Source organism: Erythrolamprus reginae, chromosome 3, assembly GCF_031021105.1.
Source record: "Erythrolamprus reginae isolate rEryReg1 chromosome 3, rEryReg1.hap1, whole genome shotgun sequence".
In the NCBI taxonomy this organism is placed as follows: Eukaryota; Metazoa; Chordata; class Lepidosauria; order Squamata; family Dipsadidae; genus Erythrolamprus; species Erythrolamprus reginae.
The window spans coordinates 29865314-29884897 of record NC_091952.1 but is presented as its reverse complement, the minus strand read 5'-3'; the positions used below and the strand labels follow the sequence as shown (position 1 = coordinate 29884897).

At 40.5% G+C, this 19584-nt stretch overlaps 1 protein-coding gene across 3 annotated transcripts in view; it reads right to left on the bottom strand.

Annotated features, from left to right (window-relative positions):
* The window catches only part of HNF4A (hepatocyte nuclear factor 4 alpha), a 104110-nt gene that overhangs the window by 7772 nt on the left and 76754 nt on the right, over positions 1–19584 (bottom strand). For all 3 annotated transcript variants that reach the window (XM_070744696.1, XM_070744697.1, XM_070744694.1), the window contains exons 4-9: positions 19280–19386; positions 16742–16897; positions 7625–7712; positions 5338–5493; positions 3491–3727; positions 1560–1685 (exon numbers count right to left, since the gene is read on the bottom strand). In XM_070744696.1, the coding sequence (XP_070600797.1) occupies positions 1560–1685; positions 3491–3727; positions 5338–5493; positions 7625–7712; positions 16742–16897; positions 19280–19386 (870 nt within the window). The remainder of the gene's footprint in view (positions 1–1559; positions 1686–3490; positions 3728–5337; positions 5494–7624; positions 7713–16741; positions 16898–19279; positions 19387–19584) is intronic.

Here is a 19584-nt window from a genome sequence, read left to right as displayed (position 1 = left end):
TGCATTCACAACTTCTGGAAGCAAGCTGTTCCACTGGTCAACCATTTTGACTGTCAGGAAATTTCTCCTTAGTTCTAATTTACTTCTCTCCTTATTTAGTTTCCACCCATTGCTTCTTGTTCTACTCTCAGGTGCTTTGGAGAATAGGTTGACTCCTACTTCTTTGTGGCAGCCCCTGAGATATTGGAGCACGGCTGTCATGTCTCCCCTGGTCCTTCTTTTCATTAAACTAGCCATGCCAAGCTCCTGCAACCTCCAGTCCCCATATCATCTGTGTCGCTCTTCTCTGCACTTTTTCCAGCCCAACTAATTTCTCAGGGTTCTTGTTGTGGGAAAACTAGGAAGAGAAATGATAGATATGTTTGCCACCTTGAGTAATTTATAAAAAAATAATAAAAGGACCTGGATTGTGGGGGCAATATGCTGGCTCTGTTAAAAAGTGCTATTGCTAACATGTTGTAAGCCACCCTGAGACTAAAGGGTAGGGCAGCATAAAAAAATATATCAAATAAATAAATAAAAGTGGGATTAAAACAATTTTGGGGGGAAAAAGGGCATGATTAACTAGGTCTCCTTGCATGATAACGAAATGGGAAAAGATCTGTGGATACTTTTCCTATGGAAACAGCAATAGCACACATCCCTCAAATAACTAATAAATCAATACATCTGATGCTCTTTAGTATTTATGTGGAGCTGCTACTGCTGAAGATGGTGTAGTTTTCTTCCAGATGATGTCTTTCAGAAATGTTATTCATTTCCCACAATTATCATTCACATTGGTCTATAAAATTAAACGTGATTGGTAGATATCATTTTGCCAAAAACTGGTTTACTGTAGCTGAGAACATAGAAACATAGAAGTCTGACGGCAGAAAAAGACCTCATGGTCCATCTAGTCTGCCCTTATACTATTTTCTGTATTTTATTTTAGGATGGATATATGTTTATCCCAGGCATGTTTAAATTCAGTTACTGTGCATTTATCTACCACATTTGCTGGAAGTTTGTTCCAAGGATCTACTACTCTTTCAGTAAAATAATATTTTCTCATGTTGCTTTTGAACTTTCCCCCAACTAACTTCAGATTGTGTCCCCTTGTTCTTATGTTCACTTTCCTATTAAAAACACTTCCCTCCTGGACCTTATTTAACCCTTTAACATATTTAAATGTGTCAATCATGTCTCCCCTTTTCCTTCTGTCCTCCAGACTATACAGATTGAGTTCATTAAGTCTTTCCTAATACGTTTTATGCTTAAGACCTTCCACCATTCTTGTAGCCCGTCTTTGGACTCGTTCAATTTTGTCAATATATTTTTGTAGGTGAAGTCTACAGAACTGGACACAGTATTCCAAATGTGGTCTCACCAGCACTCTATATAGCGGGGTCATAATTTCCCTCTTCCTGCTTGTTATACCTCTAACTATGCAGCCAAGCATCCTACTTACTTTCCCTACTGCCTGACAGCACTGTTCACCCATTTTGAGACTGTCAGAAATCACTACCCCTAAATATAGCATTCTTGGACAGATGGGTCTTTTAAATGTGAATACTTACACAACTGTCCATTATGGATCTGAGGAGGCATTGTGTTGGCCACAATGACATTTGTTCCCAAATTCTCCTGGATAAGGTGGGGGTGCAGAGGATGATGGTGAGCATGAGGTGTGTCACTTGATGACCCTAAAATGATGAATAGGAATCTTAAGTATTGGACAATGTTCAGTGAAGAAAATTACATTCTATTCTAATTTTTGAAATGATCCTGATGTCAATAACCATTTGGACGGGGAATAGATCAGGTTTTATCTCCTGACTTTCCAGTCTAGACTTTAATTATTCTTTTGATTAATAGTAGAAGCATGAAGAGGTGAAGCCCAAATTGCAGAGATGCATTTGGGAAGAATCAAAAATAATGAATCCAAATTAATTCAAATACTATTGTTTTCCATTTTAATCAATTATATCTTTGTGGGAAAAATATTCAATAGTTTATATTGACAGTATGTAATCTGAGCAATTTAGAATTCGATGGAAAGCTGGGCTACAGCGTTTGTGTATCTGGAAAGAAATAAGACAGGGGTCCCCAAACCTGGCAACTTTAAGACTTTAACTCCTAGTGAGGATGGCTGGAGAATTCTGGTTGAAGTCCACAAGTCTTAAAGCTGCCAAGTTTGGAGACCTCTGGAATAAGAGATGTGGAGGTCTCCCTGATTGTGACCCACACTTTTTCTACTTCAAGTCATATCCTTCCTTAGCTGTTCTTCAGCTGCTTTGTAGAGGCTGAAGACCCTCATTTTACCAAGTTCTTTTCTGTAAAGGATCTGACACTCCTACATAGTCTGTAATACCACTTCCACATCTGGAAGATACAAGTTGAGCAAAGTTTGGTCTGAGCTCTACCATGTCAGCTTCAACCACAACAACACAAGAGCACGCAACAGATTCAAACTTAATACGAACCGCTCCAAACTTGACTGTAAAAAATATGATTTCAACAATCGAGTTATCGAAGCGTGGAACTCATTGCCGGACTCAATTGTGTCAACCCCTAACCCCCAACACTTCTCCCTTAGACTCTCCACGATTGACCTCTCCAGGTTCCTAAGAGGCCAGTAAGGGGCGTACATAAGTGCACTGGTGTGCCTTTCATCCCCTGTCCAATTGTCTTTCCCCTCTTTCACCTATCTTATATATTCTCTTCCTTTCATATATCCTCTCCTCTAAGTTCACTTTTACCCTTATATATATTACTACATGTCTATTTTTCTTCCTATGTATTTGTGTATTGGACAAATGAATGAATGAATGAATGAATGAATGAATGAATGAATGAATGAATGAATAAATAAATAAATAAATACATAAATAAATGTCCTACAGATAGAGATTTCTTGTTATTAATGAAACTGAGCAAGCCAAAATGCTCACTGCTTGATAGAAAATCTGAACTCTGTTGAGTAAGTATTTCTCAATGTGTCATTTTTTCAAGTGGGTCATTGAAATTTTGGAAGCATGAAAAAAGTATTCATTAAAAAAAATCCCTTTCCTGTAATTGAATTGCAAAAAATGGGCTAATTAAAAAAAAAGATTAGCAGAAATCTTGCTTCAGGAGGAAGATCAAACTCTCAAGCGAAGTGTCCCAAGGGTGTTTTTTCAAGAGGCAACTGGATTTTCTGTTTTTTCTTTGAAGATGTTTTGCCTCTCATACAGAACTGAAGAAGCTTCTTGGATGAGAAGTGAAATGTCTTCAAAGGAAAACCAGAAAGTCCAGTTGCTTCTTGAAAAAGCACCTTTGGGACAATCATGACCTGGATGACTGAGAATCTCCATAGACACCTCAAACATGATGTATCGTTGATTTTATCTTTCTTTCTTCTCTTAACTGAAGTGAGATTCATGGTGCTGTACACTCTGCACTTGTCTTTCATTCTAGGGGCAAAAGTCCTGATGCCTAATTTCAGGAAAGTTTGTGCCACAGTATTCACCTCCAAGCAGCATCTCTTGCAACAGGTTGTCAATTTTGGCCATGCCAAACAGTTTAACGAATTGGATTTGCTCAATCATCTGCCACGTGATGCTTTGGAGGGTGGGCAGGAGAAGTAACAGCTCCCCAAAGCGGCCTCGTGAGTCATATTGCCGGTCGTTGATGTAGTCCTCCAGGCTGACCTGGACTTGATAACGCATTCGCTTGATCTTCATAGGGTCACTTAGGCCTTTAGCATCTGGAATAAAAGGTGAGATGTTATATATTATGCCAAATTTCAAGGACAGAGATATTAAAAAGAGTCAGGAGCCCTGTTTCAAATAATATGGGGTAGTTTCTTGTGGAATGTTGTTCTTTAAAAGGAAAGTTACTAGCTAGTAACTTAAATGGTTTAGGTTACTCATCCATCTAGCCCAGTGTTTCTCAATTATTTTCTGTTGCGCCCCCCCTCCCCACAGGGAGAAGTAAACCTGCATTTTCTTTCAACATCTTCCATTACCCTGGGGGGGGGACTTTTGACCCCCTCGGAGAGGGTCCGCAACTTGGGCATCCTCCTCGATCCACAGCTCACATTAGAGAACCATCTTTCAGCTGTGGCGAGGGGGGTGTTTGCCCAGGTTCGCCTGGTGCACCAGTTGCGGCCCTATCTGGACCGGGACTCACTGCTCACAGTCACTCATGCCCTCATCACCTCGAGGCTCGACTACTGTAATGCTCTCTACATGGGGCTACCTTTGAAAAGTGTTAGGAAACTTCAGATCGTGCAGAATGCAGCTGCGAGAGCAGTCATGGGCCTACCTAGGTATGCCCTTGTTTCACCAACACTCCGCAGTCTGCATTGGTTGCCGATCAGTTTCCGGTCACAATTCAAAGTGTTGGTTATGACCTTTAAAGCCCTTCATGGCACTGGACCAGAATATCTCCGAGACTGCCTGCTGCCGCACGAATCCCAGCGACCAATTAGGTCCCACAGAGTGGGTCTTCTCCGGGTCCCGTCAACTAAACAATGTCGGTTGGCGGGCCCCAGGGGAAGAGCCTTCTCTGTGGCGGCCCCGACCCTCTGGAACCAACTCCCCCCGGAGATTAGAACTGCCCCTACTCTCCTTGCCTTTCGTAAGCTCCTTAAGACCCACCTGTGTCGTCAGGCATGGGGGAACTGAGACATCTCCCCTGGGCCTATACAATTTATGAATGGTATGTGTGTATGTATGTGTATTTAGAAAATGGGGTTTCTAAAATGTTTTTAGTAGAAATTTAGATTTGTTGTAAATTGTTTTTTTGTTATCTGTTGTGAGCCGCCCCGAGTCTGCGGAGAGGGGCGGCATACAAATCTAAATAAATATAAACATAAACATAAACATCTTTCAGTACAAATAGGATGCTCTGGGGTGGAGCTCCATTTTTGCTACCCCCCTGCATCCCGTCCCCCCACCCCAGCCTGGGCAGCAGCCCATCCCTGGATCACCTCCTCCAAGAGCTTTGGCTTATATAGTTATTCTCACCAATATTTGTTGTTTTAAAGATTAAAACTGTGAATTTTTAAAATACAATTTAAAACATTTATTCCATATGTTATTTAAAACATTTAGCAACTTTGGGCAACTCACCACAACAGTAAAGTCATTAACTTTTATTTGATTTTATGGGCCTTTTGATAGGGTCTCGGGACTACACTTTGAGACCCATGGGGAAGCTTTGACTCTGGAGAAGGGTATTGTTGAATGAAATAGCACAACGGCATTAAGGACTTAGTCTGAAGCAATAAATTCCTCAGTAATGCTACAGGACTACAGTTTTAAAGGAAATATCCTTATATTTCTTTTCTAATTGCTCGAAAACAGCATCTACCTGGATCAAAGAAGATAATGGCTTTCAGACAAGCATATTCATTATCATCAATTTGCAGCTCTTGAAATGTTAACACCAGCTCATCTAGAATTCGCACAGCTACGCGGCTGATTTCCAGCAATTCTGGGCAGTTTCGGGGGATTATGTGGTCATTTCCTGCAGGAAAATGGGGTTATTTAAATTCTCATTCAATCAAATTGCTTCATTCTTTGCATACAGAACATTCTATAATTTGATATCTATCAGTATAACAAGTTTAAGTTTTATTGGATTTATAGGCTGCCCAACTCCAAAAGGACTGTGGGTGTCGTAAAAGAATAACAAAAAAATACAACAATTAAAATCGCAATAAAACAATCAATAAAAACAATCATCACTTTTGGGCCGGAGTAGAGTGCGATAACTCAACTTATCAACAACTGCATTGAGCAATGGAAATTTTGGGCTCAGTTGTCATAAGTCGAGGATGTTTGTATTATATACCTAATTTGTTACACATCAACTTTTCTTGTCAATAAATGGCTTTCCCATACAAAATTGTTTCTCTAGTTCTTAATTCCACTCACCGGTGGGCTGCTAGCTGGAACGCAAAATTGGGCTCGCCGCTGCGGCTCGTGAGTGCTTGCGGGGCCAGTGAGATTTCTACACCTGTGTAAGTAGCAAAATCGTGCATGGAGCCGCAGATGCACCTGTGTTTCAGCGAGGTTTTTTTGCTTCCATGCATGTTGAAACACAGGCCCACCTGCGGCTCCGTTCACGATTTTGCTACTTACATAGGTGCAGAAGCAAAATCGCGCTGGTCCTGCTAGCACTCAGGAGCCGCGCCAGCGAGCCCAATTTAGCATTCCGGCTAGCAGCCCACTCCTGATTCTGCTACAAAACAATTTTTAAATGATGGGCCTCTGAGATAAGACACCTCCTAGTAGCATATCAGCAAGTGACAGATATTGTTCAGTCAGTCCAGTTGCCCATTAGAAGAAATACCATATAGGAAAGTGAACACAAGGACAAGGGGACACAATCTGAAGTTAGTTGGGGGAAAGATCAAAAGCAACATGAGAAAATATTATTTTACTGAAAGAGTAGTAGATCCTTGGAACAAACTTCCAGCAGACGTGGTTGGTAAATCCACAGTAACTGAATTTAAACATGCCTGGGATAAGCATATATCCATTGTAAGATAAAATACAGGAAATAGTATAAGGGCAGACTAGATGGACCATGAGGTCTTTTTCTGCCATCAGTCTTCTATGTTTCTATGTTTCTAACAAAGATGACAACATCCGGATCCCCACTTCCATTGAAAAAGACCAGTTTCAAACAAATAGATATCAAACTGGAAAGAGGCTAGACATTTGTTTTTAAACAGCAGGAAAACAAGAAATAATAACACAGAGAGATAACCTTCTTTTACATCTATAAACAAGCTGATATCTTGCTTCAGAAACTGTAAAGTCAGAGATGACAGTAGGACAAAGGAACAGAAAGTAATACCTCTTTCAATGTACACTCTCTTAAAATCATTGCTGCGTCTCTAAACTCATTAAAACAGATAAGTGAAAACAAAATAAACAAATAGATAATGAAAAGTACAATCCTGTAAACTCAGCAACGCCAAGAGATTGGACCTCAGCTCCCAGCTGGCTAAGGAATTCTGGGAGTTGAAATCCACAGATCTTGAAAATTGTTGAGGTTGGAAACACTACTATGTGGAAGGTCTTAAGCATAAAACGTATCAGGAAAGACTTAATGAACTCAATCTGTATAGTCTGGAGGACAGAAGGAAAAGGGGGGACATGATCGAAACATTTAAATATGTTAAAGGGTTAAATAAGGTTCAGGAGGGAAGTGTTTTTAATAGGAAAGTGAACACAAGAACAAGGGGACACAATCTGAAGTTAGTTGGGGGAAAGATCAAAAGCAACGTGAGGAAATATTATTTCACTGAAAGAGTAGTAGATGGAACAAACTTCCAGCAGACGTGGTTGGTAAATCCACAGTAACTGAATTTAAACATGCCTGGGATAAACATATATCCATTGTAAGATAAAATACAGGAAATAGTATAAGGGCAGACTAGATGGACCATGAGGTCTTTTTCTGCTGTCAGTCTTCTATGTTTCTATGTTTCTATGTATGTTTACTAGATATAATTCTCCTTTAGCAAATGGGATGTTGTCAAGTAAATTTTACTACAAGAAACTCAACAAATGCCAGGCCCTGTTTTTTTTTAAAAAACCCTCCATATTGAAGAATTACTGAACTTTTAAGGGGAGAAGCTCTTTACCTAGGAGAAGGATGTCTTTGAATACCATCGAGCGTTTGGCTGCCCCCAGTAAGAGATGTTCGCCAGCGTGGGCCCGTAGCAAAGCCACCTGTAGGATCAAAGGAACCAAAATCTAATGTTACTAGCTGATAGAAAATGAAAATACAGAGCCTGGCACAAAGCTAAAGTGTGCCTACCAAGGAGAAAAACATACTGTATTCCGTTTGAGAAACATATTATTGGAGATAACACAGTATGAGCTGAGCCCTTGTAATCACAACCCCCAAAGTAGCGGTGTTAATTTCGACTGGCACATTTTGGGGGAAGAATAGGACTTTCTTTTTATTTACTCAGAGCACGTGTGCTTTCCTGGCTTAGCTGGCTGGAGTGACTACACATTAAACAAAATTAAAAAGATTTTCTTGAGAGGTAAACAATACGTTTATAACACATTCTGAAAAATATATGAGTTTAAATTGATATGATAAAAATCAGAAGCAGGAATACAAACAACAATAAAATAGCAACAAAGCATTAATGCTTTGGCCTAGAAATCTAATAAGTAAATAAATAAATGAAGGAAGGAAGGAAGGAAGGAACAAACAAACAAACAAACAAACAAATAATGTTCTAAAACTTTAAAATGGCTTTTTAAATCTCTGGAGTCAAAACCAACATCACAACTGGAAGAGGACGGCTTTTCAGAGCTGGGGCAGCATAGACAGAAAGGTCCTTTTTCCAATAGCTACTGGCTTTGCTTCATAGGATAGAAGGATCTAGTGGGAATTTAAGGTCCTGACCAATGAATATGTGTAGCTATGCTTCTTTGAATACTATAGCCTTAAGGTGTTTAGAGCTTTATGGATTAATACCAAAACTTGGGTAGAAGTAGATAGACAATCAGTGCAGATGGCAACGTAATCATACAATATAACCACCAGAGATTCTAAAATGAAGAATATAAGTCAGCTTCCAATCCATTGTAAGTATCTACTACATCCCCTCCTTTGTTTAAACACCTCCAATGGAGAAGAGCCTACTAACCCTTAGTGCCATTTGTTCCACTGTGACCAGCTCTAACAAGAATTTACCCATGATATCTCTGGAAGCTCTAGTAAGATCTCTTACTGACTTTTTTGGGACTACCTAAAGTTTCTTTATTAGTTTTAAAGGCAGTCTCACTTATAATATATTGCAGTCGTCCATATTGGGAATTACCCCAAAAAAATAGATTACCAAAGAGTACATTGCAAAGCTATCATATTGTAAAATGGGTGATCAATAAATTTGGTAAGAAAGAAAGAAAGAAAGAAAGAAAGAAAGAAAGAAAGAAAGAAAGAACTATTTATTCAGCTATCATAATCAGTTTGGCATAGTGGTTAAGTCATCAATCTAGAGCAGGGGTCCCCAAACTTGGCAACTTTAAGTCTTGTGGACTTCAACTCCCAGAATTCTCTAGTCAGCATAGCTGCCTGGGGAATTCTGGGAGTTGAAGTCCACAAGTCTTAAAGTTGCCAAGTTTGAAGACCTCTGCTCTAGAGTTTGGTCCTAGTCCTATCTTAAGCAAAAGCCACTTAGAAAACTTTCGATCAGTCTCTCTCAACCCTAGAAAGGAGACAATGGTAATTGCCTTCTGAAAATCTTTTGCCTAGAAAACTACAGAGATTTGTCCATTCAATTGCCAGAAGTCAACATTGACTACAAGGATCATCATCATCATCCACCTTGGATTGTAGCTAGAATATAAGGCTAAATAGTAAAATGCTGTTCTGAATTAGAGGAGTCACTTGGCCAGATCTAAGACTGCTGAGTACAATGTTTTCCAGAACAGGATATTAGGTGGATGCACTGTTCCAAGTTAAACATGCACTGTGCTTAGTTAATAAACAAGTAAAAGCACACAGGTCCCCATCATAACTCTCCAAACTTTGCTTGAAAAGCTCCAGTGATGGGGCTTTATAATTTTAAGACGCAGGTGGGTCCACTGTTTAATAGATTTCATCGTCAGGAAATTCCTCTTTATTTAGATTTTTGGTCTCTCTTCGAAAAATTGCCACCCGGTAGTTGTTGCCCTACCTTCAGGCACTACGAATAATAATTCCTCAACCTCTTCCTCATGACAACTCTTCCAGTATTGGGTGATTGGTATCATGTTCAGGCTAAACTGATCTGTCTGGAACCCATACCACATCTCGGACATCAACACCCTTGAAAACGTCCAGAAATATTTCACCAGAAGAGCTCTTCACTCCTCCACTAGAAACAGAATACCCTACGAAAATAGACTAACAATCCTGGGTCTAGAAAGCTTAGAACTATGACGCCTAAAACACGATTTTAGTATTGCCCACAAGATCATATGCTGCAACGTCCTACCTGTCAATGACTACTTCAGCTTCAACCGCAACAACACAAGAGCACGCAACAGATTCAAACTTAATATTAACCGCTACAAACTTGACTGTAAAAAATATGACTTTAACAATCGAGTTGTCAAAGGAAACACAATTGGACAGGGGACGAAAGGTACACCAGTGCACTTATGTACACTCCTTACTGGCCTCTTAGGAACCAGGAGAGGTCAATCATGGAGAGTCTAAGGGAGAAGTGTTGGGGGTTAGGGGTTGACACAATTGAGTCCGGCAATGAATTCCACGCTTCAATAACTCGATTGTTGAAATCACATTTTTTACAGTCAAGTTTTTTGAGTTAGCATTCTTGCTCTGGTACAATTAATTTTTCAAATGGTTCTGAATTTTGTTCTATAGTGAAGGGCAGGCAGGTTTTTCTTTTAAAAAAAATCCCTGCTTGCTATGTTGTTAATGATTGCATCGTGCACTTTATACCCTTCAATGATCCTCAAGAATGTTCCGAATCTCCCATTTTACATCTTTTTTAAAAAAAAGAAAAAGTCTTTAGAAACAAAGGTTAACACCAAGACGCAGAATGACATGGATGCTTTTTAATGTCCGACTGGGGATTCAGCTTTTCAGCAAACAGTCTCTAAACATTAACTGGAGGATTTGGGAAAGGTTGTCATTATGGGGATGGGCCAACATGTAAGCACTGAACAAACATGGAGAAAGATCATGTAATGAAAGAGCTGGAGAGAGTGCGATTTTCCAGAGGCACCAGTTTTAGGTTTGACACAGAGTGAGGTAGGGTGGATTTGTCTGATAATAATATCCTAATGGTAAAAGAATCATAGAAAAATAATGAACCGAGTAAATAATTCTGTGACAAAAATAGCAGCAAGAAAAGCATAATTAGGCTACAAATGTTCTATTATATGTGAATTGATCAAATGTGTATCTATAATGGGGAAGTTTTTAGAATATTACTAGTACAGTGTTGCCTCGATTTTCGCGGGTTCGAACTTCGCGAATAGCCTATACCACGGTTTTTCAAAAAATATTAATTAAAAAATACTTCACGGGGTTTTTTCCTATACCACGGTTTTTCCCACCCGATGACGTCATATGTCATCGCCAAACTAATAATTTTTGCAAATAAATAACAAAAAAATAATTATTGTTAATAAATAATTATGTTTATAAATATCAGGATCACTAAGTGTCTTATTCAATGGTGAGTACCAGTAATAATGGTGAGTAAATGGTTGTTAAGGGAATAGGAAATGGTAATTTAAGGGTTTAAAGTGTTAAAGGAAGGCTTGTGATACTGTCCATAGCCAAAAATGGTGTATTTACTTCCGCATCTCTACTTCGCGGAAATTTGACTTTTGCGGGCAGTCTCGGAACACATCCCCTGCGGAAATCGAGGGAACACTGTACTGTGGAATTCAGGTGTGTGACAATAATCCAACCATAAGCACCGACTCATGGAATGAGGAGCTAGGAAAAAATGCACTGCACCAAAAAACTCCAGTTCAGTATAAAAATCAGAAGTGTTAGAAGAAAATTCACCCAGGAAACGCTAGCAAAGGGCTTGTTCTATTATTTTTTCATTTTGTTTGGGAGGGTGGGATTTTTTAAGGTGAATATTTTTTGTGATCAACTGAAGGTGGAATTTTTATGATTTTAAAAGAAGAAAACATGCATGAGGATTCAAACAGCATTTATTTCTACCCCTTTGGAATTACAAGAAGGTTCCCCTAGAAAATACTATTAATATTTTTGGCCAAAGGGCAATGCTGAGGGTAGGGGTGGGGAGATTGTAGAGATTGCATTTGGAAAAGGAAAAGAAAAGAAAGAAAAAGATAGGATAGGATTATTCTGGTATCCAAAGCTTGAAGAAAGCATATTTCTTATATAATGGTATCACCAAGTGAGCAGAACTGTTTTTGTTTTTTTAAATAAATTTGGGAATACCAAAAATATTCATGATCTAAGATGCTCTCAGGGCAGCAAACTAGGCACTAGGGATAACAAACATTTGTGGAACACAAATTGTCCTCCTCTATGGTAGAGGAAGGGAAGCGGGTTATGTTTACTTTAGCTAGCTTCATTGCTCCTAGTTATAGAGATACCAATGTCCTGTTATGAAAGCCAAAATCATGTCCAATAATAGGACATGATCTGTTACATACGGCTGTACATAGCATGGATTTGCACAGTCGCCACTGATTGGTTAGTCAGTGGCCAGCCAACTTTAGTCAGTGGCTAGACAACTTCAGGGAAGCCCTTAAAAGTGGCTGCCCTGCAGCCTGATGGTATTCTGATGGTGTTGGCTATGACCTTTAAAGCCCTACATGGCATTGGACCAGAGTACCTCCGGAACCGCCTGTTACTGCATGAATCCCAGCGACCGATAAGGTCCCACAGAGTTGGCCTTCTCCGGGTCCCGTCGACTAAACAATGTCATCTGGCGGGCCCCTGGGGAAAAGCCTTCTCTGTGGTGGCCCCGGCCCTCTGGAATCAACTCCCCCCAGAGATTAGAATGCTCCCACCCTCCTTGTCTTCCATAAACTACTCAAGACCCACCTATACTGCCAGGCATGGGGGATTTGAGACATCTTTCCACCAGGCTCCTTATAATTTATGTTTGGTATGTATGTGTTGTCTGGTTTTAATATGATAGGGTTTTAGTTATTTCTTTTAATATTAGATTTGTGCCACTGTAATATTGTTTTTATCATTGTTGTGAGCCGCCCCGATTCTTCGGAGAGGGGCGGCATACAAATCTAATAAATTGAATTGAAAATTGAATTGAATTCTGCATTACTTCATTTATGGAGAATAAAGGTGCTGAACTCCTCTTATGTCTCACTTCTTCATTCCCACACAATCTAACACTGGTGATGAAAGTGGTTGAAGAAGACATTAGGATAAAGGCACCTCATGGCACCTGTGGCCATCTTAAAAGCAAGCATTGTCCTTCTCCAGCCAAACTTGATGATAGCTACTGAAACATCTCCCACTCCAACAAGCTTCGACCTGAAGACCGAAGAATGGCCAACATACATGAGCCATTTTTGCATGTTTCTGGACACCAACAACTTCCAGGATATGCCAGACAAGAGAAAGAGGACTCTCTTCCTAATCTTCTGCAGCCCTAAAATTTATAAAATGGCTCAAACCCTGGTGGCAACCATAGACATTGAGTCCATGCCTGGACAATGCTCCAGATGATACTAAAAGAATGTTACACTCCTGCAGCATCTCCGATGGTCAGCAGGAATGAGTTTTACCATCATCACCAATGATGAATCCATCAATGACTTTGTTGCCAAACTCCAGGAAATCGCTACCAAATGTGAATTGATCAACCCAGAGGACATGATGAAAAATCGAATCATTCTAGGAATGAGAGATCCAAAACAGCCAAAAAAGTTGTTGAAAAGAAGGGGGCGTGGAGGAATCTATAGCTGCCAAATCATTGGACAGCCACAGACATCCAGAACACCAGCACATACCGGGAGCCTGATTGGATGAACTAAGTTCCCAAATATGACAATAAATCAGAAGATCAAGTTCATCACATCCAGACAGAGAAAAGGGTGAGCCAGAGAATTTAAAACCAGGCAAACCTGCTGTTCCAGTTGCCTAGGGGCTATGCCGGAGGGCTTTTCTGGCAATTTGCCACCGGTACCACAAAATAGGGCACATTGCAGAGACCTGCAAGGCTATCCAATCAACCCTCTACCAACTAGCCCAATATAACTCTAAGCCATCCATGTGTCTGGGGTGGCAAAGACAAAACAACTGGGGCCCCACAAAACAGATGCATAGACAACCCCTACCAGGACAATAGAGGAATTTTTCACAGGACAGTGGGCTACTCGGATGCTGGCAAGGGGGACAAGTTCCATATTGTGGTTTCAAGGGCAGAACATGCAAAATGGAACTGGACACCGGATCCATGTTTACTATAATTGGATGGCACACTGAAATTACTCCATCCAGCTGCAGCCATGTCCTCACTCAAGCTGCAATACATTCGCCTCAGAGATTTTCATAGAAACCCATCCAAGTGCTAGGTAGAGCAAATTGTGAGCTGCCCCGAATCTTCAGAGAAGGGCAGCATGCAAATCTAATAAATAATAATAATAATAATAATACAGTGGTACCTCTACTTAAGAACTGAATTCATTCCGTGACCAGGTTCTTAAGTAGAAAAGTTCTTAATAGAAGTGATTTTTCCCATAGGAATCAATGTAAAAGCAAATAATGCATGCAAACCTATTAGGATATAAATAAAAGCTCAGAATGGGTGGGAGGAGGAGGAGGAAAAAGAGGAGGAGGACAGTCACTGCTGAAGGAAGAAGGTGAGGCGAGGGAAATCAAAAAAATCCCAAACTTTAAGTCCTAAGAAAAAAAAAAGAGGGACTCTGAGGCAGTAAGGAGGAGCATGCGCCTCCCATACACCCTGTGCAAGGCAGCCTCCCATACACTGTGCCAGAGAGAGTGAGAGGGGGGAACCTCCCACGCCTTTGAACAAAAGGGAGCAGCAGCTGCTGCTGCTACCTGCTGCCTCTTCCTTCCCATGCTGAAGGGCTCCCCTCTCCTCTCGCTCACTCGCTTTGTAGCTGGCGCCTTTTCTTCACTGTGGTGACTCCTTGCTTTGGCTGAAGCCAACTTGATCTGGCTGGGGCAAAATGCCCCCTTTTGCCTTTCCACGCCCAGATGCTCTGGGAGGCAACCTCACACCGGGTGTATGGGAGGCAGTCACCACAGCGAGGGAGTCACCATGCGAGGGAGTCACCACAGCAAAGTGGTTTATTCCCTCTCCAAGCGCCCAGAGAAAGGAAAACGCTCCGTTCACTCTGGGCTGCCAAAGCCTCCTTAAGTGCCACCGAAAGGCTCTTCTGGCAGCCCAGAAAAGCCCAAGATGGCCGGGATGGAAGGGGGAATGGCAGGAAACTGGCCGGGCCTTCATGCCGCTCTCAAATTTTTATGGGATCGGGTTCTTAAGTAGAAAATGGTTCTTAAGAAGAGGCAAAAAAATCTTGAACACCTGGTTCCTATCTAGAAAAGTTCTTAAGTAGAAGCGTTCTTAATAATAATAATTATAATAATAATAATAATTTATTAGATTTGTATGCCGCCTCTCTCCGAAGACTCGGGGTGGTTCACAACAGTAATAATAACAGTGTTACAATACAGTATAAACAAATCTAATATTAAAAAACATGTAAAAAACCCATCATTTAAAAACCATGAACCACACGCAATTAAGTAGAGGTACCACTGTAGTAGTAGTAATAATAATAATAATAATAATAGCAGCAGCAACAACAACAACAATAACAACAACAACAACAACAATAAATTCAGTTTAAGTATTTCAAGGGTAGGCTACCACTAACTGTTCTCGAGGGAGATCACCCCATGCTTCTCCAAATAGCACGAAGGTTCAAGGTAAAAAAGGAGAAATGCATGATCGGTGTAACACAAGTTGAGCTCTTGGGGTTTTTGATTGATCCGGCATTCAGCCCACAGACAGTAAAGTCAACGCCATAAAAATGCACCCACCTTGACTAATAAAACTGATCAACAAGCCTTCCTAGGATTTTTAAACTTTTACACAATTTTCCTTAAACAGAAGACAACAGTTTCTGAGTCCCTGCATTAGCTCCTGAGGAAGTCAGCTACCTGGACATGGGGACAGAGAGAGGCCACCATGTCCCAAGCTGTAAAGGATCTTTTATCATCAGACAACATCCTCATCCAGTACAGCGACAACCTTCTCCTTCCGCTAACTTGCAATGCATCTCCATTCGGAGTGGAAGCCATCCTGAGCCACAAACTTTCAAACAGATCTGATGCTCCAATAGGCTACAATTGCAGAAAGAAATTATAGCCAAATAGACAAGAAAGAGCTTGCAGTGGTGGCAGGCATCAAGCGCTTCCATGAATGCCTCTATGGCTGACAATTCAAATTAATAACCGACCACAAGCCCTTGCTGGGACTCCTTAAAAGTGGCTTCCCTGTAGCCTGCTGGCATTCTGCATTACTTTCACCTATGGAGAATAAAGGTGCTGAACTGCTCCTACGTCTTGCCTTTTCATTCTCATCCAATCTAACAAGATCCATCCTGAAAGGCAATAAACTCCTAGTTTAATCCGATAGATCCCTGACTCAAGATATCACTAGAATGAAGGAAGCCTACAGTTAAGAATGCAGAGGACGATAGCTGTAAGAATGTAACTTTTCATTTAAATGTCATTAAATCCAAGGTTTTTATATGTTGTGGAGGACTACATTATGATAAGTCACACAATCAGCCAGATATTTAGACTGAATATGGCATTTTTATCCACCTTTCACGCCCTTCCCAAGGACTTCTCCCCTGGGCAGTTGTTGTTTGATGGTATTAAAGATATCATTGCAGGATGTATGTTATTGCTAGTACAGTTGCCTTTTGCAATTGACTGATGAGGATTTTGTCAATGCCAAGGGCATTCAAGTGGTGCTCCAGATGTTTTTAGATATTGAGGTTGTTTGCACAGTCAGCCAGATGTTCAGCCAGAGGTTGCCATTTTTATTCACCTATCGAACCCTTCCTAAGGATTACTATTATTACTGTCAACCGGTTCAGCATTGCAGTACTGTACATCAACAAACAGTGGGTAGAAAATTGATGGTAACTCAAATGGATTAGAGTATAACAAATTTAGAACATGGAATATGGAAGCAAAAGTTTAATTAGAATAAGAGTGCAAAAAAGAGTCTGACCTGATCATCCAGGGGAAGCTCACAGAAGGCTGGAATATATTTGGCCCATTCCACAAGCACCAATAACTGTTGCTTCATAGACTCACACACATCTGCAATATTTGCAATCTTTTTCCCTCTGATATCTCCATTAATCCCTGACATTGGTGACGATATCTGCAAAACAAGGAGAGGAGTTCCACCTAATATTATTACTGCAAAGATGAAAGGAAGCTATAGTCTCAGGGTCATTTTGAAAGTGGTACAAATCTATTTCCCTCTAAACAATTAAATAAACATAAATATCAATCCTGTGTAAATGATTTGGTAAGAGTGCAGTTTTTAACAGTATGCATTCTTATTGCCCTCTTTTAACATTTAATGCACTAAATTCATAGCTGTACAGTGGTACCTCTATCTAAGAATGCTTCTGCTTACAAACTTTTCTAGATAAGAACCGGGTGTTCAAGATTTTTTTTGCCTCTTCTCAAGAACCCTTTTCCACTTACAAACCTGAGCCTCCGAAACTATAACCGGAAAAGACAGGGAGAAGCCTCTGTGGAACCTCTCTAGAAATCTCCTGGGAGGAAACAGGGCTGGAAAAGGTGAGGAGAAACCTCCATGGGGCCTCTTTAGGAATCTCCTGGGAGGAAACAGGGCCTCCACCCTCCCTGTGACTTCCCCAATCGCACACATTATGTGCTTTTACATTAATTCCTATGGGAAAAATTGCTTCATTTTACAAACTTTTCTACTTAAGGACCTGGTCACGGAACAAATAGAGTTTGTAATTAGAGGTACCACTGTAGCTTTTTTTGGTTGCAACTATGTATAACTTAAGCATCTTCTTTTAAGGTTATAATCTTATTGCGTTTTATTCACTGTACTAAGAAACAATATTTTGCATGCAGAAAATGATCAATAACATTTATCACTGTTAAGTAAAATGTGCTTGCAATGGCCATATGACATCATTAACAAGAGAGCAAGTGTTTTGCTCATGTCGGTTTAACAATAATTCCTCCAGAACTTGATTCTGTGGCATAAGCTGCTCGTGAATTGCGGAGTCCTTAGTAATAAAGTCATTTGGAATAAGTTAAGGACAGCTGTTATTGGAGATTGCCAGCTGAATTTGCTATCCCACCCAACATAATATGCTGTCAGGAGAGAAAACTGCCAATTGTTCTCCCTAATCAGATGTTATGCAGTCAGCTAACTCCATATAACAAGGTTGGCTGTTGTCTTGTGCAGCTTAAAACAAAATGGCCCTGGAGGGTAATAGCCAGTTATCCAGTGACTGGAGAGAAGAAGACATGTAATACATAAAACAACTAATAGAAGCATGGCAGTTCCTTGCCTTGACCTTTTCATTGCAATATTGTCAATAAAGCATCATAGATTGTGTTTTTAATAAATTGGTGCGGGAGAAGAGGAAAAGCATTATAGTGGTACCTCTGCTTATGAACTTAATTCATTCCGTGACCAGGTTCTTAAGTAGAAAATTTTGTAAACGAAACAATTTTTTCCATAGGAATAAATGTAAAAGCAAATAATGTGTCAATTGAGGAAACTGCAGGGAGGGTGGAGGCCCTGTTTCCTCCCAGGAGATTCTTAGAGAGGCCCCACGGAGGCTTCTCCCCACCTTTTCTGGCTCTGTTTCCTCCCAGGAGATTCCTAGAGAGGCACCACAGAGGCTTTCCCCCGCCTTTTCTGGCCCTGTTTCCTCCCAGGAGATTCCTAGAGAGGCCACATGGAGGCTTCTCCCCGCTTTTTCTAGCTCTATTTCTTCCCAGGAGATTCCTAGAGAGGCCCCACAAAGGCTTCTCCCCACCTTTTCCGGCCCTGTTTCCTCCCTGGAGATTCCTAGAGAGGCTCCACGAAGGCTTTTCCCTGCCTTTTCTAGCTCTATTTCTTCCCAGGAGATTCCTAGAGAGGCCCCACAGTGGCTTCTCCTGCCTTTTCCGGCCCTGTTTCCTCCCAGGAGATTCCTAGAGAGGCCACATGGAGGTTTCTCCCTGCCTTTTCCAGTTAGAGTTTTGGAGGCTTGGGTTTGTAAGTGGAAAATGGTTCTTGAGCAGAGGCAAAAAAATCTTGAACACCCAGTTCCTATCTAGAAAAGTTCGTAAGTAGAGGCGTTCGTAGGCAGAGGTACCACTGTACTTTGAAACTAGGACAGTTAACAAAGTAATTAAGGTGCTTTTACTGTGGGCCAAGAATTTTAAAACCATACTGCTACCAACACTCGCAGGGAAAGCTACTGTTTATAAACAAGGAGCGAACTCCACACTTGCTACCATTGATGAGGTTACATAGTGGGATAATGAAATGCCTGCAAGCAAATAACCAACCACAGACTCCACAGCTACATATATTCTCTTCTATTGAAACCTCTGTACGTTTATTCCAAAATAAATCCCTCTACATATGTGTAGTTGGAGAAGCACCATTCAATATTTATAGACATGCTTTCCAGGTGAAGATGTGCACTGGAATAACATAGGGATATGGGAGCCTTCTAATCATGTTTATACTAATTATTTCCAAAACAGAAACAAGTACCTGCTGTGAAAGGACTTCTGCTTGCAATAAAACATTAATGGAGGGTAAGCTACTGTCTTCATAGCTAGATCGCCGAGTACTGATTCGATCACGCTCATTTTGTACAGCTGAAATAAAAAAACTCCAAGGTTAAAGATACCTAAGCCATTTACATTATCAATATGAGTGACATTTTGAGCTTGCTTTTTATAGTATATCCTACATTTGAAAGAAAACTTTGAATCCAAGAAAGTTCACTTTCACGGGAAAAAACAGTAAATGTATAAGAATGGGGAAAGAGGCTGTTTGTTTGTTTGTTTGTTTTG